We start from the raw sequence: 25,178 nt of genomic DNA on the forward strand, positions 1-25,178 counted from the left end.
GACATCAACATCTGTATGTTTATATCTCATTTTAAAGACGTTAAAGAACTTCATTGTAAGCACTCCCAAATACTTTCAATATTACAGCTACATTTCTTAGTTGATCTTAAGTGGAGAATATGTTTCTATTTCTATGAAATAGAAAGCCTACTGAAAGGGAAAGCATTTTCAGAAGATGACTTCATCATTACTATATATAGAACATGCTAAAAATAGTTGGGAAAGAGTTCATAGGAGATCCATTGTATAGAAGGTAGCATGTGAAATAAAGCATGGAAAACTGAGGAAATGAAATATGAAAAAATAATTACCAGTCTGGCTTGATGCAAAGAAGTAGCTGTAGTACAAACATATTTTGTGTGAGAGGAGTGCACTAGCAGACTGTGGTTTGCAGGAAAAGGCACTTGGAGGAGGGAGGGAGCAATAGACTGGCAGCATAAACCAAAAGTTTTGTAAATATTGGCTGTTCATCTTAGCAAGGAACAATCTCACCAGGTGTTGCAGTTAACTTTCAAATTTTAGGCAAGTCGGTTTCCAGTTCTATCATAGCTTTTGCAGCAATCAAAGAACTCTTTAGCCAGCCCTAGCAGTAGTTGTTACTAATCTACCAATGACCATAAAGTTAGCTGTTAATTTAGGAAACTTATCTAGGATCCTTTTCTGGATGTTTACAAATGGTTATGAATCCTGAGCTTCGGTATCAGAGTTAAGAGGCTTGCTAGAAAACATGGAAGAACAATATGTAATAGTTTTTCCAAGTATCTGGAACATAATAAAGAAGAGGAGGTGCTCGTAGCCAGGATAATTTTTTTTAAATAGTAATTTTTAATACTTGCTATTCTGTCATTATTTGCTTATGTTCTTCCTGAAGTCATCCAAAATTTCATCTCCAAGCTTCTCTGAAAGCAGTGTGGCTTCTCTTTAGTCTTTGGACAATTTAGAAGACTTTTACCAAGGAAAATCAAGACTGAATTTCTGTTGCAGTTGTATTACTTTCATGTAACTGTTCACAAAAAGTTAATTTTTTAAGTTTGTCTCTTAATAACTATCACACACAAGTTTACTATAGGAAGTTGTTTGCACAGTAGAAAATTCAAGTTGTCCTTAGTAATTATTTCTTGGTAATCAATAAAGAAGTGGAGTAGCTCTTGCTATGAAGCTCCTTTGAGAGAACAGCTCAAAAAACTGCAGTTTAACATTCATTTTAACTTAAACCCATCTAATTTACATGTTCATTGCTATGTATATGCAACACCATGTGAAAATTTTGCATATGATACTATATTGATATAACTTAAATCTTCATTTTTCCTAATGTACCATGAAATTACAACTTTATAACATATTTTAGTTCTGTGTGTGTGTACCCTCGCATGACAGATATTTTCATGTCAAAGCAACTTGTCTCATAAAACATGTTTGGTTTTAAATGTCAAAGTGGCTCTTCCTTTTGTTCAGTAAAATGACTTTCTAGCCCTAACAAATTAACATATCAGAAAGCTTATTCCCCATTACCTAGTTCATAAAAGCAGTATCCATTTTGGGAAAGTACAGGCATATGTGGATCACCCCTGTGGTGTTTTATCTTATCATCAAAGCCTCTAACTTGGCATGAGACTGGCTTTTCAAGCTTGCATTTTCTTTGTAATTTTATTACAATTACCAAGAGTTTTGTATACAGACAATGCAAAGCTTGGGTCTCATTATTCTTGACCATGCAGCTTATCTGCTCCTCTTTCATATAGAGAAAATAATCCTGTTATTTTTGATACATTTTTCTCCTTTTTTGGTTGTGGCCTTAATTGGAAGTATACTGCTTTGTTGTTGTCCATGGACTGTTGAAACCCCACAGATGACAGGAAACTTTGTCTTTTTGTGAAAAAAGAACAGTGCTGTCTCCTGTCATAAGAAACCAAACTGAATGACATTTGAGTGCTGGTTTTTGGGGACGAAACTTAAAAAATTGTGAAAAAGCCACAGGGAGAGCTATGAGATGTTAGGCTTCATCCTGGTGCTGAGAGCTGGTCGCTGTCCATCCTTGTCAGTAACTTTTCCTCTTTCCTGTGGACTTCTTTACTTCAGTTTTGTACTGACAGAAAGCTTGTTGCATCTTTGAGTTGGCATGAGGCTTGATCTATTAATGATAACTTTTGACTCAGTTTCAATGTATCATTAAACTTATGAGATCTTTTTTTGGAGCAAGGCAATCTGTAGCTGGTGGAACTTTTCCCGTTTTAATTTCTTTGATGCTGAGTTCTTTTCACATCCACATGGAGACATAAGAACTATAAGTTCTGCAAGAAATGCAATCAGATGGCAGCTGAAACATTAAGGCTCTCATTAATTAGGCACAAATCATTTTACGGAAGGCAGGAAGGGGGAAAACCCCACAAAGAAATCCCAAACCCACAACTGCTTGAGCTGCAGAAGTGACAGAGCTGGGTTTCCTGCTTAGTATTGCCTGGTGTCTGTGGCACCGCGAGGGCTGCAGCTTTGCTGGCTGACAAAGAGTTTGTGCTGGTGCTGTGCTGGTGGGCTCACTGATGTGTGCTAATGCCGCTGTGCTCACGCTGCAGCCTCCCAGAAGATAAAAGCAGGAGGCACAAACAGCAGACATTCAGATCCATCTCTGCTACTGGCCCTGAACACTTCTGTCTCTCTGTTAAATCTGGAAGCTACTGAAGAGGCTTAACGCTTGCTTGTTAGTTCACACACTGCTAAACGCACGATGATGTGGTAGTAATCCTGATTTCTTTGGAAAGCTAGGCTAAAAATCTTCCCCCCGCTGAAGCTTTTTTTTCCTACAAACCCCTTAAATAATACAAAAGACTATGTTTCCCGAAGACTTGCCTTGTTTCCTTCTCACCCACTTGTACGTATGTCCACCCAGGGTGCCGGAGTTCACAGCCTGAGGCTGGTTGTCTTAGCAAAGGTGTGAGGCCTTTCAGCTCTTTCTGAGTCTGGCAGAGGGCATTAAAATTCTGACTGGACTATCCTAATAAAGCTAGCTTCCAGTATTAGAGTCCCCTGCTACTCTTCCTCATCCACCTTATGTTAAACAATGTGAACTAACTCCTTGGTTTGCTGGTCTTTTGTTTTATTCTGTCAGTACACATTGGGTTGGCAGATCCACACTCAGCCAAGTTCTCCTCCTGAAATGGGAAGGTTTGGGAATTGCTGTCCTTTGAGAAAACCTGCAGGTTTTTATCTTTTGCAGGAAAGAATTCTGTGCCAAACATTGCCATTTTAGAAGTTTCTTAAATCCTCATCCTTAAAAAAAAAGTTTGATTTTGATACAGAAACCAATTCTGTAAATGTATGTTTTCTGCTGGGTAAGGTCAGAATTTCTTACCCTTGTATCTACAGGTAAGAAAAGTTGCAAGTGCAGCAATTAGCTGATATCAGGATTTTTTTTTTCTTCAAAAATCGTTAAGAGCTGATCCCAGAATGCTTCTGAAGATAAATACTAGTTTAAGGAATCATATAACAGTGAGTTTTCTTATATTTAAATTTGTCTTCCGGGCTTCCTTTTCATAAGGCAAATCAGTCGTCTGATGTTTGTAGCTGCTGTTTGACATTATTTCTAATTGCCGAAGTCTTCAGGCTAAATTAGCTGGTGGAAGTTGCTGTGTAGCTGTGTATTTGAAATTTTCAAAATTAGTGCATCTAAGTTTCTAATTAATGACTTTTAAAACATTTATGATGGTGGTGATCTCTCCAGTCTACTTATTTTCATGTAAAAATATTACGAAAATTTGCTAAGGTTTGTGATCTTGTGCTTGTTTCTTTTTCAGATAAGGTAGGCAGTTTTAGTATGGCTTTGCACAAGGATCGGGAGGAAGATTTTCAGCAAATATTTTAGATTTATGCTGTGACAGATTATGCTGGTTTTTTTTTTAATATGAGACAAATACTAAGACATACCTGTAATCAAAACTAAGAGTAAATGAAATAGCTAAGGTAGCAGGTTTAGGCCTATTAAGCAATATTTATATACACTTGCAATCTGATAGTCTGGTTTTTAAGTCTTGTTATAAGAAAAAAAAATTTTTTTGCTGTAACTGATCAATTTCAGTGTTTTAACTATAGATTTCAGTTTGATTTAAAAGAAGTCTTGCCTGGTACCTGTAGGATGAGTCATCTAAAAAATTTGTTTTCATTTTTTAATACTATTTTGGGGGTTTTCCTTGCTGTAATTCATACATTTTTACTAGTGTGTAGTTGAAGTAAAATTGTATAGTCACCTGTGAATCTAGAAGTACATAAAAATAGAGCATAATCCCAATGTGCTGAGGAGAGATTGTATTAGAAAGAATAATTGACCATGTCTTTATTGTAGTTGTATTACTACTCCTGGACTAAGATTGTCCCATACTGAAGACCAGATTTTCAGGATTTCTTGTTGTACTGTGAATGCAGTAATGAGAAAAGCAAACCAAAGTTGAATATTGAGTAAGAATTTGATGTGAGTTCATTATCTTTATGCAAATGTCTTTCCCAAAGACAATATTATATGAAAACTTTTCCATCAGCTTCCTTACTCAGCCTTTTTCTATCATCTGAGTAAAATTCAAAGTTTTTATTGGGGGAATTCCTTAAATTTTGCTGCTTTTCTTTAATCTGCCTATTTCTAAATTTTTATTTCATTAATAATGTTCTTCTAATTGCCAACTGGTAGTAAAACCCAAAAAGTCAAAGCTAACTAATTTCACAGTTGGACCTTTAAGACCTCTTTGATGAAAAGTTGTAACTTCTCATTCATCCTCATGAAGCTGGCACTTGATTCCTACTGTTCCGTTGTGAGACAGGTGCCATTAAACTCAGGTTGCGAAGACTGTGCTGAGTCTCCGGGGTGGAAATGGTTTCTAGGGTTGGAAGATAATTTCTGTATAGGTGGACTTAATGTGATGGGCTTCTTATTCAAAAAAGCCAGCTTGAAAAAAAGAACAGCAGATCTGAGAGCTGAATGTCTTTCTCACACACCTAGTATCTGTTATTAATAGAAATGGTAAGAAATTATGCCTTGTTTGGCTTATCTCATTTTAATCAACCTGTAAAAAATATGAAAAGACAAAATGTCTGAGATTTGTTTTTGAACCAAGTATTCTTCTATAATCTGTAGTTGTTAGAGGTGTTGATAGTCTCTTACCTTTCAACACAGTAGTAATAAGCAATCAGGCTATGTATTATATCCATAAAGTTTCTGTTGAATTTTTCATACACCTCCCCCCCGTCTTCAATGTCTTTGTTTTTGCTACTGAATCTTTTTAATCAGTATTCTAGGTACTATATCCAGACAACTTTTGCAGTAAGCCTGCAAGAAAACAAGAAAAATGGCTTGTTTTCCCTACAATTTTTTAAATGAAGCAATTGTTTCAGTTGCGTAAGAGCTACTAGGACAGAAGAAACTTGAGATCATGCTATGCAGATGATTCTTCCACAGCTATTTGAAAACCATACCTTGTAAAGTAATATCATGTGCAAACAAGCCACAAAGTGCAGGGATAGCAATTAAATGTGTAGGTGGCACTCTGTAACCCAGACCAGCTGTTAGGCTATAAAAGTAAAGAGATACAGAGGACAGCCACTGGTTGGCTGTATTTGGTTTTCTGTTTCATGTATTGCTGTAGAGCATTACTTAATACTGAGACTCAAGCAAGGTACAAAGACTGTTCCTGGTCTATTTTTGTGTGCATTTAGAAAACAAAATATTTTATGAGATTAACAGGATCCTTTCCCACCTCAAGGAAGACATAGAAATCAAGAAAATGCCCTTGTGATGGCAGATATTTTATGATATCAAAGTAATGCACACAGTTCTGTGCCTCATATTTGAGATCGTGCTAAGGACCTCCAAAGCTCCTTGTAAATTTTACTTTATGGCATTGAAAGTGAATATTAGCTATTTAACATTCAGAGCAAAATCTTGTTTCAATCTTGAACTGTAAGTTCAGCAAAAAAGATGTACTTTTTTATGGCTGAGCCTTACTTGAAAAAATTTGCTCTGTCATGTGTCTGATTGGGGTTCAATTTTTTTTCTTGTAGCTCCTTTGGCAGATTAGACTGCTGTCTACATGCAAGACAGTTGTCTGTGCCTCCTTGCCTTTTCCATAGAAACTAGCATATATTCAGTAGAAATCATTAGCATGGGGACCCTGCCTCACCTTTCTAATGCAATATGAGACACCTTGTTCTTTTATTCCTAGATTGATTACTCAGTATGCTTTTTTCCAGATATTAAGGCTATGCACGTAAAAATGAAAAGCAAAAATCACAAATATGAGTAATCATACATCTCACTCAGCTATGTTTTTATGGTTGTGGAGTAGTAGCTGAAGTCACCTGGGACCTTTGTTAGCGAAGGCAGTCAGGGTTGCCTTTTGGGCACAATCTGTTACTGACTTCAAGGATCATAATAATTTGGCTGGAATTCAAGAAACTAGTGATTGGCACACAGCCTCTCCAACTGTTGCCTGCTGTCTAGTTTATCTCATTATAACTTAATAGAAAGTCAGCTATGAACGTTCACCAGATTCCTTTGCCTGCTCTCAGGGTCTTGGGTGTTGATTTTTCAGGCCAGAATATATAATAACACATCAAATCTGAAATGCTAGCACCTACTCTGAACACAGAATTATGCCCCTGTGCCACTCTCTGTGTCAGAACCCTCACAGATTTTGTAAACAAGATGTTTTTTCCTACCAGGCTGTCCTGACAAGGTCATGATCTGGGTACCTATTGGTGTCAGAATCTGTCTGAGGTTATTTTTGTTGGGTTCTTTTTTTACTTGCAGTGTTACACATTGTTTAATGTTTTTCTGTCAATCATGTGAAGTCATTAACAGCCTTCAAGTTACAGGCTCAAGTGCCAGGAACATGTCTGCCATTCAGACCTAACTATCTTTATTTCAAGCATAAATTTCCCTGTTGCCCCCTTGTTAGAATGAGCACTTGAGATGAGTGGCAGAAGCTCAATATGTGAGCAATAAGTATGATGCTACGAAACTGTTAAAAATATTTCCATGAAGTTATACTGCTCTGGAAGTTTCTGCATTAGAAGCTACCATTAGGCTGTCATCAACATGGTCCTTAGCCTTACTGTCCTTCTAAGATTTGTTGCTTCTAGCTGGCATTTGAAGGCTTGAATTTCATCCCACAAACTGTTGGATTGGCTATGACCCTGCTAACTCTTGGTTTTGATTAATGGAAAACATTGCATTTGGAATGAAACATAATAATTTGTCTCTTAAGATATATAAATTGCTAGGTGAGCAGCCCAGTTTTTCAGTTTGCCTTTTCTTCTCTAGAAGAGGAAGAAAAATGTTTCAAGGCAAAATGTTGTATCCAAAATTATTTTCTCAACAGTGTAAAACCTCTGCAGAACCAACTGCTCATTGAGAGTTACTGCTTCATCACTTGGAGATGCTTAAGAGTACATAGGACTGACAGCTTGCCTCATAACTTTCTTAAGCTTTACGTTCTCTGTAAACTCTTACTTTGTTTTTCTTTCATAGCTGTTTGCAGAGTTTGATTCTTTATGGGCATGTTCTGTGGCGTAGTAGGGCAGTCACCTTAAATATCATGAAGAACCCTGTTATATGCATTAGAAAATTACACAGCCTTCTGTGACAAATAATACATTTGTGTTTCTTAAATCAACATGCAAAGCAACTCAAGTAAACAGTCATTTCAGCATTGTGCCTCTGGCTGAACATCCTGGCATGAGGCTGAATTGTGGTGGTCAGGACAACATCAGCATTTAGTAGGAGCGCATTGTGGATTTTGCTCTTTTACAACTGGTTCAACCACTCCAGTCTATGTTGATAACTTAAATTTGTATAATCAAAAAGTAAAACTGCTATAGAAAATATATGTCCTGACAAAAGAAGGCTGCTTTATTTCTCAGTCAGTTGTTTTCTGTGCCTTGGGGCTTAATTTCTTTTGCTAGGCATAAGGCAGTTCAACACAGCTCCTAATTTTCTCTTTCCTGCTCTTTGATTTATACAGTCAACCTGTCACTACAAAGTGTAAGTGCTTTCCAGTGTAAGATTGATAGCAATAGTGAGATGGCTACTTTGTGCACACTTTGGCATCTTTTTCTCTTTTGAGTAAGATAAAACTGTGGGGGTTGGTTTTAAGACGTGTATATTCTCTGTCTATCAGGGTTAGTTGGGTACTGTGATTATGAATGTTAAAGATGTAATTCTTAAAATGTGGAGGTTTTTTTTTTATTTATTTTGTGCTATTTTTGAAGCGGTCAGACAGTATTCACTTTTTTGGAGTTGGATGCCAATAAGTTGTGCTTTCTCTTCAACTTACACTGGTTTTCATGAGTTACAATAGGGTGCAGTAGCTGCTTAGGTCTTTAATGTTGTCTATCATTACAGAAATTCAGGTGGTCATTTCATTTGTTGATTACTTTGAAAATAAGGCTTAAAAACTCCAGTGAAAGTCAATTCCTCTGAAATGGTAGAAAGCCACCTGTGTGGACCCTGATGCATTTTCATAAGTCTCAAAAAATGAGAAGGTAAAGAATTGTACTTTGAAACAGCAGTATTCTGTGGTAGTTATTAATACCTTAATTAGGAAGCAATGGATTACTCCTATAGTATGAAAATATGATATTATAAATACTATTTTGATCTTGCAAGTCCTCAAGTTTAGTTATTTCTACTCTTTGCAAACTTTTTTCTAGCATTGTGACTATTTCTGCCATCAGTGGTAGGTGGTGAAAGATCTTGCTCTTTTACTTACTCTCCATCTCTCAGCACTTCTGCTTTTCTTGGTTTAGCTCTCAATGGTTGTTTTGTACACATGAGCTCTGTCTGGCTTCTGGTGAGCATGGGAGACATCTTGCCAGTAAGAACTGGTTATTGCTTCTGGTCTGTATTCTTTTCCTTTTCCCCCTCATTCTTGAGCAATGATCTCAGTCTGTCTTAGCTGTTTAAAATGTTCTGAAAACCTCCTTCCTTTTCAGACAGCAGCAAGACTGTTTAGGTGATCTAGACAGTTCTCAAAATGCTGGTAGCAAATGAATACCTGTTCACCCATCGAGGGGGCAAAATGGAGTGTCTTTTACCACATGAGTGTTGTAGAGTCGGTCATGTGTAATACTGTATGGGTTTGGTTCTCTCTGACTGGTAGGATGTCTGCAGAGTCATCATGGCTGGGCTTCGCGAACGAACATTAGGGAAAGGTCTCTACCCACGTTTGTCACAAGCGCACTGGTGGCTAAAAAGGCCAATACGAGACAGGCATGTCCAGTTGCAAAAGGCACAGCAGAAAGACTCCTTAGGTGGTATATTCTGCAAGGCACGATTCTTTCTGCATTGTCTTTTCTCCTCGAGGGTGATCCTGCGTGCGTTTTCAAAGGCATCAGCAGCATTATAGATGGTGTGTATCCAGACCTCCCGGTTGGAGGCCAGAGTAGACCACTTATGTTGATCAGTGTGGCCGAGGCTGAGATGTTGTTTCAGGGAGTCCTTGTATCTTCTCTTCGAGGCTCCTCTCATGTGGCAGCCGGTGGCAAGTTCACCATAAAGCAAGATCTGCAGAGTAGGATATGCAGTTTCACCTTGATACTCTTCTGGTGACTGGGGATGGAGTGATAGTGGTTTTGCTTCATCAGCTCTGACTGTGAACTAGAATGCATTGTGTAATACATTACTGCTTCTTTTTAAGGTTCTGCTGTTCTAATTGGTTGAAATAATTTTAATACAGATGCTTTTTGTTTCAGAATATATTGGGAAAACAGGAGGGGAAAAATAGCTTCCTGTTCCAAATAAAGCTATTATCTATGTCCCTAGCAAACCCCATCTTTTCTGACTGATGCTTTTCAAGCTGGTTCTTAATGACTTCCAATGAGAGAGATGGTTTGGAGTCTTGTGCGGAGCTGAAGGTCTACATTGGATGTTTTAGGGCTAATGTGTTATTTGCCTTCTGGCAGTGATGGGATGGTGTTGTGTGTTTGTTTTGGGTTTAGGGGTTTTTGGGGAGCAACATGGTAAGTCTGAATGTGCTTACATTGTGTCCGCTGCCTTGATGAGAAATTAGTGTTTGACCCCAGATCTGGTTAATCTGAAAGCATTTAATTTCCTTGTGTTGCTGGTATTTCACAGTCAGCAAATCATTAGCAAAGTTAAGACAAGTTTATATTCAGTTCTTCATACAATTAAGGAATTTCAAATATACTTCTTGTTGCTTTTCTAAGTATTTTTCCCTTCCTGCCTTAAATGTTTACCCTTGGAAAATACCTACTCCAATTTACTAGTACTAATTAGCCACTTTCTTTTGAAATATAAAACCAAAGTTGTCTTATGTCTTTAGATAATATTAGCAAAAATGTGGCTGTGAAGTGACAGTGAATAGCTATGCAAGATAGAACCTATGCAAAATGATCAGTGCTAGTGAAGGCTGCATAAAAAGAAATCCATCATAGCTTGAGATCCTGGACAACAGAATTGATGTCTAACAGGCAGTTCCCTGGTTTATATTTTTGTAGTTTATTAGTTCTATATGAGAATTTTCTATCTGTCCACATTTATTGCATTCTTTTATTTTACTTTTTTTGCAGACTGCTTCTCCAATTTGCCATCATTGGTTACTCTAATGAAAGAAATACAAGACTTTATACATTTCAGAGCTGTTATTTCATAGTCTCTACAAACTCTGCCGTCACTGTACTGATTTGCACAAACGTTATGTTTTCCATAGAAACCCCTGAGGACCAGGAGTGACACCTTTTTTTTCCCCCCTTATTTTTAAATGACAGCTTAAGTTATGAAGTACAGATTGGCCTTCAAAAAAGGATCATTGATCTGATGCTGTTGGCACTGTTCAGAATTTTGCAAATATATCAAGAGGCAAAATAAAGTTATTTCAAGGTGTTCCCAGAGGGCAGTAGTCACAGAGAACCACAGAAAAATCCTTTGTTAAGGAGTTGGAAAATTAAATACAGGACAGTAACAGACAGCTCTCTGCTTTTTGTAGTTAGAACAGAAATACTTGTATCCTACAGTGCCAAACTCTTACTCTTTTATAGAACGTCACATCAAAGTATATCATAACTTGTATTCTTACCTATTCCTGAAGTTATGTGAATAATATCAGCAGCAAACTCAAACAGCACTAAGGAGAAACTGCCCTGTTTTCGTCATTCTCAACAGATATGATGTTGCTAGGGATGGAGATATTGCAGTCCTATTTATAAATTTATTTTAATTCGTATAATGACTTATGACTTTGGTTTTTTTGTAGTTATTTGAACTGCTAGGCCCTGAAGGTTTTGAACTCATAGAGAAACTCCTACAGAACAGATCTCTGATTCTGGAAAGATCTTTGACTTGTCCAAATGATAACAGGTTCCAGGCTCTGCAAGGTAAGTGACTACAAAATTTTTATTCCAAACCAGAAAAAAGTAGCTTTCCAGCTGTTCACTTGTATTTCAAACAGTAGTGCTGTCAATGTGTATTTAAAAAGCAAGCAAAAAAAAAGGGGGGGGAAGGGTCAAGGGGAAATGTATTTATGGGCTTAAACAAAGAAATTGTGGTCTTATTATACAGGAGAAACAAATACTGATTGCATATATTTATTTACTTTTCAACGGCCTATGGGCATATGCAAATTTAGCATGTATTAAGAGTTGCACTTTTCCTGTTTTTAATGGATTACTGTGGAAATAACTTGATTTTCCATTATTCCTCATCTGCTTTCCTGCTTCCACTCTACCTTTGACTATCAATTAATGTAGGCCTTGGGGACGAAAAGCACAGTAACAACCACTTCTGAAAAAAAAGAAGTCAAGGATGTTAAAAAATAAAGTTAAGGATTAATAAGTGAGAGGGGGGAAAGAAAGGAATTCAGATTTTATACTTTGATTTTTGCTTTTTTATATGTTTTACAAATTGCTGTTTTAAAATAAGTCTTATTACTTTCTTTTCTGACAAAAATAAATGTGATTGTGTATAGGTTGTGACTTGGGATAAATCTTACATGGACATAGCACCATGCAACCCATTGCATGTTCACAGTATATGGAGTTAGAAAAATGTAAATAGACATAGTAAAAGGGGATTTATGTATCCTCACAATAATTTTAAAATACAAATGACCCCTTTTTAAATGTGTCTTCAATGAAATGTTATATAAGCAAATGCTTAGGAGTTCATCTCTTACTGGGCTGATGATTAGTCTAAACTCATCAGAACAACCACTGGTTTTACCTGTTTGTGATTTCTGAAGGGAACGTCTTGCTATATAACAAGGTTTTGTGTCCTGGTATTTTTCCCTTCTCAAGTAATCAAATAATAAAAAGTTAAAAATACTTTCAGTAGAAATGGAATTATTATATCTTTCTCCTACGTACAGATTTTAGTTACATGAATATTTTCTTCTCACTTAGCAGAAGTAGTATTTTGGAAGCTTTTATGAAATTATTCTTCATTATGCCATCAGTAAAATCTATCACAGTAATTTCTGCTAGAATGTGGAGGAAGAATATTTTCAATGTTATGCTTTTGAGACAATAGAAAAGCATAACTGATTGTATGCATTTTTCACTGATGAGAGAACCCCTTGTTTCACTGTGGTAAAGAAGTCAATGATATTTGGGTATCTTCTCTGAGATTGAAGATGCTCTGCCCTGAATTCAGTCTATAAATTTTAATAAGGCTTTCTTCTTTTTAAGTTGATCAAAATGGTATTTCTAATGGGAATTGAAATCTTATCTTTCCAAAATTGCATTTGAGGAAGGGAATCATTTCTGTCTGCAGAAATTTAGTCAACTTTGAGTAATTTGTGCCTTGAGAAAATAAGCACAAGTCGAGGAACTGTATGTGTTCTGCATTTTTGTACCATGCTGTATTATTTGACTGTTTCTTGTGTAATTTACTTCCATGGCAGTAAAGGTGATTGTTGTGCTTATCAGACAAATCAAGTAACATTTCTTTGCCCTAGTGTGTTCAGTCTGAATTAAATTTAGTCCGGAAATTGCATCCATTGTTGTCCCCTTTTAATACAAGAGAGAGAGTTAAAGCTACAGACATGATGATATTAATGTGGACATTTTCACAGTTTATTAGATTTTTTTCAATGCTGTTTAACAAGTTATTGTCACCCTAGCCAGTATGCATGCTGTGAGATCTAGGAGTTTCAGTTTTGTTGCAGGTGAAAACGAAGCAGCACAAATTGTTCAAAATGTAGTGGTCAAGTGGGTTCATTTAATGAAAAAAAGGTTTTCAAGGTTTTGGCTTCGGAGTTTGGCTGCGGAAGTACGTATGAAACATAACTGAGTTAAGTATATAATATTCAGGCAAACCTACATAAACTAATCATCTTTGCAGAATTTTGAAAACAGAAGTTTAAAACCACCAATACAGTTAAAAAAAAAAGAAAACAAAACAAAAAAAGAAAACAAAAATCTCTCCAGCCTGTTGTAAATAAAAGACTTGATTGTGTCTTTGGTTTTGACCAGTACTGGCCTCAGAAGGGTGAATGTGACTGTGCTTTTCAGGCTTCCTGCTCCCCTAGATGTATTGTTTACTGTAATTGTTCTATGGTTCTGATTCTTCTGGATTCAATCCTGCTGCTTATCCACGTATAGGGAAGGAGTCCTTGTGGTTGTATAGAATAGGATGGATGTTCTCTCTTGTTTAGGGAAATTACATTGTGAGTATGCTTTTAATACAATCATGTTATCTAGTATATATACAATAACTGTTATGTGAAAAAGCTGCTTAAAAAAAAAAATCACCCTGTTTAATCTTGTCTCAGTTTGAGACAATTTGGAGGGGGCAGAGACCTCGGATGGAAGTCTCCTTACTCTGATTCAATAGCCCTGGTTCTGTCCATTACAGAGAGAGAGAGAGGAGAGAGCAAACTTGCCTAGGTGTAAGTGAAAAAGGCCAACGACTGCACAGTCCACATAAAGCTCAAACATTTTTAAACACACATGTGCACAAAACCCCAAAAGACGCATGAAACCCCAACCAAGCATCAAAAAGCAAACCTTTAGAATAAAACTGGGGAAAAAAGATGGAATCCAGTACTAACAGGGATGCATATCTGTTAACATGTTGCAGAACAGTGCAAGAAGTTTATAGGAGAAAATGCTAAGCCCAATTATGGTTGTCAAGTTACGATTCAGTCTGAACAAGAAAAGTTGTTAATGAAACAATATCGTCGAGAAGAAAAACGAAATGCCAGAAAAGAAAAACAAGCTGGGGAAGATGGAGAAGTTTCTGGAGAAGGACAAATGTCCTTTGATCCCAAAGAGCTGCGGATGCAAAGGTAATAAATCCTGAAAGTTCAGAAATGCTTCTATTGTAATTGCTACTTCAACTTATCATAGTAGTTTATTTTCTTTTAGTTTACTTTGGTGATTAGGTGATTCCGACTTCAAGTCATATTTTATTGCAAGTATAGAATTTTTTTTAATATGAAAACCTAATTTTCAGGAAAGAAAGCAGTGATCTGCTTAATGAGAATCTTCTTGATCTCATCTATGTGGGCTGGCGATGCAGATTAGAGGGGTAGGCTATCTTTCTTAGTTCCTGTATGCACACTACTTGCTTAAGATTTATGAAGTCTATACTAAATCTATCAGAACTATCTTTCTTTTTTTCTCTCAAGATTAATGGGTACTATTTTCCATGTTGTCAGCTAGAAGGTAGCGGGAGGAGTAGAGGAGGGAAAGGATAAGGAACAAATAAGCTGTTGTATTTTGTATTGAGAAAAATGTAGTGGGACTGGTATCTAACTGTGAAATCATCTTGTTTTATTGCTTAAAAAGAGGCAAAGCTGCATTTAGGAAAACCTTGCACTTATTGGATTGCACTTCTGAATTTTATGTAAACAGTGTGTTATAAGGATTTGGTTTAACTGATGCCACTGAGTAACACTAAAATTTTTTGCTGATTATTTTATGCAACTTTTTTTTCTTAAACTCCACAATTCTTGCTCTTACTTTAATATACTATGTTCAGTTTTTGTCATGGCAGTCTAAAATGGGCAGAATTATTGCAATTATTTTTCTGCTTTCAGAGAACTAGCACTTTTGAATGCTCGAAGTATGCCAGTCTTAGGTAGACAGAGAGAGATGAGCTTCGAAAAAATTCATTATCCTCATGTTTATGACTCCCGAGCTGAAGCTATGAAAACATCAGCATTCATTGGGGGTGCAAAGGTACGTGTTTTGTGCATGACCCTTCTTGAACAGTACATCTTTCCCAATGAATAATGTCTAGCAGGGTTCCCTTTGTTCCCTTAGTCTCCTACTTATCAGAGACCAACATATGAAGCAGTGCTTCTTTTCAGATGGTTTTAAACACTTCCATATATTCTGTTTTTGTTTTGCCTCTCAAAGAAATAATTTTGTTCTCAACTAATGTATTTGCTTTTGTTTCTTGGGTCACTTATATATTTAAAATACTGTTTTTCTATCTTTTGGGTACCTTTGAACTGGCTTTGACAAAATGAATGCTTTATGAAATTCTACACTTAATGGATTCTGAAATGTAATAAAGCAGAGTTATTTTTTGGGGGGAGTTGGGACTATTTTCTCAGTAGTAAAACTGATTATTTTCTATTTGGGGGGTTCAGTGCTGTCTATAATATGAATCACTGAGATTTGCTTTTGTTTTGGATTCATTTTTTGAAGGAAAGTGATAAAGCATTTTTCTAAGTAAGTTATACATAATCACACTTTGTATTTTCATACTTTCAATTAGTTTTCCTGTGATACTGTTTTAGGTGTTTTTACCAGAATCAGTTCAGAGAGAAAATAATAAAATGTATGAAGAGGTGAAGATCCCTCATAGTGAACCAATGCCTATTGGCATTGAAGAGAAAATTGTTTATATTAAAGACTTAGATGAGGTGAGTATACCATTTCAAAGATATTAAATTAGTTTTCACTTTGTATTACAAAAAAACCCTGGAAAAATCATTTTTTTCAATGATATGTGATATGTAAATGCAGCCAGTTAATTTCTTGACTACTAATTTGGAGAGTATTTATTAGGAAATGTAGTTCAGTGAAATCATCCCTTTCATATTGACTCAAATTCAAGGAATTCCTGATCTGAACTACTTGTTCATGAGTTGCAGTTCTCAATTCCTTTGGCATTACCTGTTCAGGTTTTTTTGGTTTTGAGCTGTGATCTGAATCATGACAATGAAATGAAAGTATTACAGCAGTTGTGTTCTCTTTCTGAAGATCACATGGGGAAGTCAACCTGAGTTTCTGTATCTGCACTTGTACAGGTTGGCGTGTGACTGCACATCACTATTTTGCACTGGTCTTGCAGTCCAGTGCAGTGCAGGGTGTTGACTGTGGTGTTATAGATTGTGTGGGGTGCAAAGTCTTCTCAAATTGTTCTTCTTTAAACAGAAGAGGGCAAATCATCATTAGCAAAACGTTGATGATAGAAAGTAAAGGCAGAGAGGAAAAATGCAAGTAAAACAGGCATTAACATTTTAACTTTTACTGATTTAAAATGTTGCAAAAGCTAAGGTAAGAGAACTAAATTTGTTGTTAGTTATTTACAGTCTAGAACGTGCAGTAGTCCATCACATGTACCTCTTTACTCCTCATTGTATATGTCAAATCTATTGAAAAACAGAAGATTTGATTTGAATAAAGACATAAAGAGCAAGCTATATGTACATATGAAGAAGGTTTTATGTTTCTTAGTTCTTCAGCATATAACATGGAAACAAATTTTTCCACTTTGTGGGAAAACAGTAAATGAGAATATACCCAGAGCACTTTATTGGGACTGAGTAAAGATTGTATTACATAAAGATTTAACTCTTTCAAAACAGAGGACAGTTTAATTTTAAAATCTGAATCTATTCTTTTCTGTTTAGGTGACAGTACCTAATGTTATGTTCATGAATTGAATGACAGGTTAACTGGATAGAAAAATGGAGCCACTGCAGCGATAAAATGTGACATTTTATATGACAATACTCAGCATGACAGCTTTTTGCCATGAAATGTCTTTCTCTTGAGCTAAATAGTGCCTAATAATCTGTAAATTTTTTGAAAGTACCAATATTTCAATAGGCATTAACTGCTTTCAGAAAAAATATGGTTCAGACAGAAACATAACTATCTAAAATTAATAGTTTGCAGATTTTTACACATCTAATGTTTAAAATAATTGTAAAAAATGCATGTTATACAAATTTCACAAGTAACTCTCCTTTGTACGTTGTGTATCATCAAGAGGTATTCATTTCAGTTTCATAGTGAAATTTTGAAATAGAAATAATTTTTTGTAGAACTTTACTGTTTGATACAATTCTTATTACATGAGATCAAATAGAATTGTCAATAACAAATACAATTTTGAATGTTTGAACACTTATGTGTATAATTTCTGCCCTCAACTTTAATATCAGTTTGCAACAATAGATGACAAATTTATGAAGCTTGTCCACCAGGACTTGTCGCTTTCCTGCTTCCATTAGTGAGGCTCATAAATTTTAAACTTGTTGAATAGCACATTTTTATCAATGAGTTAAAAGAGGCTGAAATTGCCAATGGGGAAATTTTTTTTGTTGTTGTTTTCTCTGTATGGCAGTTTTAGATCTCTAAGCTCAGAAAAAAATCTTGGTTGATATTTAAAATTTTTACCAATTAACTGGGATCAGTTAAAGGGCATGAAGACTTTTCATCAATATATTTTATTTTTGGTTTATTAGTGTTAAGCAAAAGCAGCAAAATAATTTTTTTTTTAATCTGTCTCCCTAGAATGCATAGATGTTCATAAATAGCTCCATTATATCTCTGTGTAGATATGTTTGCAGGATTACCTAAAATACAAACAAGTGGGCAAAGAGTAGAGATGACAGTAAATATAGCTGTACATAGTTCACAGCTAGAAGCTTCTAAAGGCATCAGGAGGAAGTTGAGAGTTTTGCTGCTATTGACTACTATGAGATGCCATTAGTGGTAGGGGTTTGATGTACGACATTGAGTTAGTCTAGACATATAGATTAAGGTACTCATTCTGTTTAATGAGTCAATATACATGAAACCCATGATCCATAGGAAAAAAAAGGCACAGAACAACCAAGCCATCTATTGTTGCTGGTTTTCTGAGTGTTATATATTGAGCTCTCTAAGCACTTGCTGTCTGTGGAGAAATCCTGATGGTTTTAAAAATTATAAATATTCTTCTTCATTGTCTTTTTAGTGTGTACATTTTCATTTGCATAAAAGTAATTTCTCTATCTGTTTCTCATAAGCTATGTGATTTTGATCACACTGTCAGCAGTTTGGGTGGAATATTTGACTGTGTAATGTGTATTGCAGAATATACTGTTAAATTTAATCTTCAAAGCTCTTCAGGTCAGAACTGAGTTCATAAGGAGTTCATTTATATTTTGAACTGTTAGCCAAAAGTTAAACTTCTGGATTCTGTAAGTTGAAGTAATCTTGCACTTTAAATATTCTGAAGTATTAGTTAAGGTTTAGATTTCCTCATTTCCTTAACCTGATATAAACAGAGTTTGAGAAGAGATGAGAAAAATATATTCCTCTAGATACTAATTTTAACAAACTGCATTTTAACCATATTTTAAACATGTATAGGCTTATTTTTTTTATTTTTTTCTTATGTACAAGACAAAATGAGAAAACCTCTATGAACCAACAACAAAGGGAGCAGTGATGTGTTAAACTAGTACAGATATTAACATGAAGTTCTTATTTATAGGATTGGCAGTGTAGTCATGATGCATCTTCCACTGCACTGCAGAATAAAGAAACAACATATTTAAGCCAATTTTGGTACTATATTATCTGAAATCTTATGGCCAGTATTTTCAAAGTAAGTATTCAGCTTAGTTAGAGCCTCCTTGCAAAGAGTCAGAGCTTTCCTAAAGAGTTTAACTTCATGATTAGTTAAATTATTCCACATGCAGATTTTTCTGGAGCCATGAAAGCTCTGCCTGAAAGAATACAGATGCTAAGATGACACTCGTGATATAGACAAAGACCCAAATTTCTGTAGCTACCTTTCCTATGCAATCTCATTATGCACTGCAAAGATGAGATCAGGAGGGGCCAACCTTTCACAATTTAGAAGCCATAAAAGCATACCATAGCATGTCAAACTGCTGGCATTAGCACTCCCCTGCTGTCAGTGTTGTTCATTTTTCTGCTTTGTCACTCATATCTTTATACATTATGATTTGAACTGCTGCTTCACCTCCTCCCACAGTCTCACTCCACCTGTGTCATCTCATATTCTTTATTTCCTACCACTGTTGAGCTGGGAGCAGGAGCTAGTGGCATGGAGGGTGCTTTGCTGCTGCTCGGGAATGTCTATGGTGTTCGGTGGTAGAAGGGTGCACTGTGTCCCAGGGAAGGAGTTGCAGAGGGGCTAAGGAGTTGCAAGGCTACTAATCCCACCCCCAGCTCCCTTTGCAGATAACTATTTTTCTTGGCATTTGTTCCTATTTAGAGAGCCATGTTTTCACCATGGTACAAGCATACAAGCACAGGTGGTTCGTAAGTAGCTGATTGGTCACACCAGTTTAATCTGAAGTATTCTGATTCTACTACTTGTAAAAGTGACACGCCAGCTAAGTTGTTTCAATAATGAGAATTTAAAAAATGGAGTAAGCGCAAGCTTAGATTTGTTATTTTTGCTCGCTTGACAAGCCGCTTGCCATTAATGAAATATATTTTTTGTACTTACTATAAAGGTTGTTTTGCGTCAGGCTTTTTGCCAAATAAATGTACCTTTAAAGTCATAAACTCAGGTCAGGGAAAGTTCCTCTTCAAGACTGTGAAAACACGTTTTATCTAACAAATTGCTGTTGGTGAAAAATTACTTCAGCTTTTTACCTAAAATGAGTGTTCAGGGTAGGATTTATTTCTTTGTTTCATGTTATTTCAGTTTCCTTTTACTAGCATTGCTTAATAATCTAAATAAGAAGTGTGGTTTTTTCTCTCTGTATTATGTGAAGGACTTATTACAAAATCAATACTCCCCCTTTTCCTGTAATGTTTTCTTTTTTATAGAATTGTACAAGGTAAGTCTACTGAATAGAAGTATGGATGTTTTTGCATAAATTACATTTTTCAAATCCAAAATACTGGACCATTAATTCCAAACTTGATCCTGGTGTTTCAGTCACATATTTTTCAAACAGCAATTGGCAGTTGGACTGAAAGGAATAATTTAAAAAAATATTTTTAATTTTATTGAAATTTTGACATTTATCCAATGAATAATACTCTGAATTTGCTCCAAGGAAAGTTTACAAGTTCTGTAATCATTAGTCCCAACTTAAGACAAGGAAAACCACATAGATCAAGGTATAATCATTTTAATGGCTGGTAATGTATATTAAGAATTGTAGTCTGTCTTCATATTTCATGAGGGGTGATATCCAAAGAAGGAGTTAAAATTTAACATTGATCTTAATCTTAAAGCCTACCAGTTCTGGTTTAATGTTCTTCAGTATGCAAGTTAATGAGTATTCTATCATTGTTTTAGAATCCCAGGTGCAATATTTATAGTTTCTGCATCAAATACTTTGATTATCTAACCCTTAGCTGAGGCTTTTATGCATTGTTTCATTTAAATTTTAGGAATAAATACTATTGCTTTAGTTAAAAGTAAGTAAGATATGTGCTTCATGCCAAATGATATTCATGCCAAAGCAGTTTATTGTCTGTCTTGTATAAAATTACCATCATTTCAATTAAGAAAATCCATTTTTTAGTAGAAATAGTTTATTAACTTCATCAAAAAAATCTGTTGCTATGATGTGCAAACTGTAAACTGATATTCTGGTTTTGAAATTTACCTGTAATCTCATATTGTAGAAATGCAAACATGTGCTCTGTGGCTTGCTACTAATTCACCTTTGGAAGACACTTGCTGTACTTGAATATAATTCATTAAATGTAATATTTTTAAAACATGTGCCTCACTTGACTGCAGCTTCTACTGCAGATAGATATCACTATATGATTTCCCGAATGCTGAGAAGTTCTTTCTTCTTTCAGCAATGGAGAATATCTTCCCATGATGATAAATCTCTGAAAACTATTTTGAAAATTATTCTTACTTTGTTGATATAGCCTTTAATACTACAAATGGTACTATAACATTTTTCTGGATTTATAAAACCTTTCTATTATTCTAAAAATCCTTGCCAGTAAGATGCTTTTCTTTGTTCAATAGAATCACTGATTTTATTGCATACTGGATTACTAACCTGACTTATTTTGGGGAACACCTTTCTCTAGAGAGAAAGAAACTCAATATGAGAATCCCAAATTAATTTGATATGGTACTTGAAATACAGGTGCACTGTAGTGTTAGCAAGACTTTATGAATGTTATAGTACAAGTTTGAATTAATTCCATAATGAAATGTTTACGTTTGAATTCCTTAATTTAACACATCGGTGTTTCGGCTTCAGCAAGGCAGAGTTCTTAGGAGCACAGCTTGGGAGGATCAGCAATTATGACCACCCTCCAATTATCAGGAGTTTGAGCAGTGGAAAAATTAACATTTAACAGAGAGAATTAGTAATGGAGTAGGTAGATATAAAAGAATAAAAAAATAATTTACAAATGGATAATTTTTTCAGTAATCTGAGATGATTGTTTCTAACATGGTTCCACCTATATCTGCTTTCTCCTGATACGACAGTATTTTTGCATCTCTGAAGTTCATATCAAAATATATAAAACTGGTTTCCTAGAACATCAGAATAAGAGCTTATGCTAGTGCTGAAATGAGAGAAAAGAATGAACTATCTCAAAAGAGGTATACTGAGGATAATGATTTTCTTTTTTAAAGTAGTGATAGTAAAAACCAAAAATAAATGAAAGTGTCATTAGAGATAGTGATATCAAGGTTATTCTAAAAATAAGAAAGCAAGAAATAGAGATTGACATTTTGTTTTCTGACAAAACTCATAAGACAACTTCTTTTCCCGAAGTACACATCCCGGGTATGTGCTAGTTTTTAAGAGCTGAACATAGTACTGGATATGTTCATCTTTTAGCCATTTCATGAGTTTCCTCCAAAGTATTTTATTTTGTTACTTTGTATAATTATTTAAAAATAATATTTTGAAATGCAGTGCTATCTGGTAGTACCCTTAGAATTTGAAAACTGTGAGTTTTTTGACTCAGCAAAAAGATGTGTTTGATACTATTATAGTCTTTGAGAGGACCTGTCTCTTAACCCAAGATGAGAAATTGAAATTATTTTCTCTGAAGCATCTCTGTGTTAGGCAGGTGTGACTTCTCTGGAATCTTTGCCTTGTCTGTTCTCAGTTCAACATTATCATGGACTTAAAAAAGACAGTAACAGTTTTAACAGACCACTATTTCATATGTCCTCCTCTTTGTCTCCTCAGCTTGCCAGGGTTTTACTATTTCATTTTTAAACAAAAAAAAAAAGATTTGTATGCAAAAAAGACATTCAAGCCAATCTGTGTCCCTTATACAGATGTATGTAAGATGCAAAAAAGAGGGGATGATGAATAATTGGAGAGAGATGAGAACTGATGCATGATCTTATGTCAGATTCTATGAAGAGCAAAAGGCAGCTTTCAGTGAGCAGCAGCCCATACATACTGAAACAATATGTGTCAATCCACCATTGTGAAAGTAATGCCATAGTTCACCTGTTTTGGAATGGGGAGGAATGAAGGTAAAGGAAGCAAATACATCATGTCTCACATGAGTTTTGGATCTAGACATTATATAATTGGTCAGATGTAAGCCTGTATTTGTTCAAACTACGTTCTCCTTGGCCTGTTTATATGATGTGGCTTTCATTTTTGGTATGATGTTGTGGATCGAAGCACTGTAATGTGACGATTTAAAAGCAGATTATTTTTATACAAATTGGAAGAATATTCCCCAGTAAAGTACAGGGAAAACAAGCTTTTATTATTGTCCCATAAGAATGAGGAAGTATTGCAGATACTTTCTTAAAGTTTTGGTTTACTGGGATTATTGGAGAAATTCATAGATAACCATTTGCATCCACATTTCCATATTGTACAATGCATCTCTGACTTAGAAAAACAACCAACACAGCAATTTGCATTGTAACTTTTTTCTTATTCCAGAATAGTGATCTCTCTCTACCTCTGTCATAAACCTGTCTTTTGGTAGGCTGACAACAGGTTTATTTGCTTTGAGTTGACATTGGGCAAGTTTGATCCTTTTAGAATCAGGCTGAATGAAGGTTTCCTTTGCGGTATGTGCTGCCTTAGCTCATCTACACAAATTTTTCAGATTACTTTTTACAGAGGTGAAAAATTATCTTTTTCTTTTTGACCAACAGGCTTCTCCTTGCTTTTCAGCTGTGACCTAATGCCTTCCTCTGTCTTGTAGTGTCTTAAAATTGAATGCTTAGAATGCAGTCTGATCATTTATTCTTTAAGTTTCCTTTGTCCTAGTGTCACGTGCAGTTTAGTTCAAGACCTTTTGTGGTCTTGTGCTTGTAATATTTTTAAGATTAACAAGGGTTTTGTCTTTTCTTTTTAAAAATCACTTTCTAAATGCTATTAGGATAGTATACTGTATAATACATAATAGCTTTATCTATTTTTGTTGTTGGCTTATTTGTTTACATACGCATAACAAGAGCCTTTTAGCATCTTAGAAGTCTGATGGCTGTGTTACATGAACAAGCCATGTTTAAGACACTGGAGATGTTGAGTGTGGCAAGGATGCTATGAAAAACTGGTAAATATGCTCTTTGTTGTGTCAGTCTGGACTGTGTTTTTACACACGTTTTTATTTTCAGGGTCTTGTTATTATTGACTACATGCAAAAAGCACTGATAAATGTCGATAAAGCAAGAAAAAATCCATGTGAATATAAAATAATGTTTTCAAATGTCCTTTCATTACTGAGGTTGTAATTGAAACTTAAACAGATCTCAGTTAGAGAGACTGTTTATTCTAAGTACTAGTAATGTGCAGTCTTTTTTTTTATTGAAAAGAGCACTGTAAAATCTGAATTATCTCTTCATGGGCAGTATAAGTTTAAAAAAACAATTAATTGACAATATGGGTCCAATTCTAATAGCAACATTATCTGTACTGGAAAGTATAGAGGACTTACTTTCTTTTAGTCTGTTCTTTAAACCAGCATGGCTGTCTATGATATACTAAGCAAAAATTCCTTTGAAATATTTAGTAGATACTGCCATATGAAAGTTATATATTCTTACAATTATTTGGTTGCTCCTTTTCATGCAAGTATGAATAGGGAAATTCATTGCAAATATGAATAGGGAAATGCACTTTTTAGTATTAACATGAGGGAAAATTGACTGCATCTGATTTGAATAAAACGTTAAGCCTGTTTCATTTTCTACACACCTGCCAAGAGTGTGTATTTTGTGTAGTGCTGCCTCTGAAATGGTTGAAAATCTGATGGGAACACTTACAAAGGCAAACCAGTAAAGGGCACCAGCTGCTGAAAATCACCTGCTGAGCTACTGTGGGAGTAGATGCATCTGCCTGTACCTAGAAGTAATCTAACAAAGCACCTGCTTCTACCTGTCAGGATTTTAATTTGTGTAAAGATTCATCCAATGAAACTACTTCTGAATACTTAAAAAAAGAAAAAAAAAAAAGGCTGAGGTTTTTTTGTGCAGAAAAGCACCAGTTTTGAGCAATCTTCTCATTCTCATAACTATTTTAGGTTCTTGTTTTAGTAAAAAACAAACCCAGATATGGCAGCTAGAAGTCTCAGCTACACTAAGTGTAAAAGATGCAGCCAGTCTGGAAGAGATTATTCAACCAAAGAGGAGGTTTTCAACTTTTGTTTGACTTAGTTTGAGAGATGGATCTCAGGGGGATTTGTGAGACTCTGTTTCTTTTTTTCATTGTAGCATATTTAATTAATTGTTGATGGTATTGCACAATCAAAAGTATGTTTTAAAATCAGAAGTCATTAGACAAATATTCCAAACGTATTTTAAAACCATTCTACTTTCTGTCTTTTGATACTTAAACTTTTAAACTGGAAACACTTAGGGACCTACTGAGCTGCTTGGATCCCCACAAGTCTATGGGACCAGATGGGATCCACCCAAGGGTGATGAGGGAGCTGGCAGAAGAGCTCGCCAAGCCTCTCTCCATTATCTACCAACAGTCCTGACTCGCTGGGAAGGTCCC

General features: G+C 35.4%; 1 protein-coding gene across 2 annotated transcripts in view; it reads left to right on the forward strand.

Annotated features, from left to right (window-relative positions):
- Nucleotides 1–25,178, forward strand: part of ASCC3 (activating signal cointegrator 1 complex subunit 3) — a 262,911-nt gene that overhangs the window by 33,742 nt on the left and 203,991 nt on the right. For both annotated transcript variants that reach the window (XM_064649888.1, XM_064649889.1), the window contains exons 5-8: nt 11,256–11,376; nt 14,078–14,285; nt 15,039–15,180; nt 15,747–15,872. In XM_064649888.1, the coding sequence (XP_064505958.1) occupies nt 11,256–11,376; nt 14,078–14,285; nt 15,039–15,180; nt 15,747–15,872 (597 nt within the window). The remainder of the gene's footprint in view (nt 1–11,255; nt 11,377–14,077; nt 14,286–15,038; nt 15,181–15,746; nt 15,873–25,178) is intronic.

The sequence above is a fragment of the Pseudopipra pipra genome, chromosome 3, assembly GCF_036250125.1.
Source record: "Pseudopipra pipra isolate bDixPip1 chromosome 3, bDixPip1.hap1, whole genome shotgun sequence".
Lineage (NCBI taxonomy): Eukaryota > Metazoa > Chordata > Aves > Passeriformes > Pipridae > Pseudopipra > Pseudopipra pipra.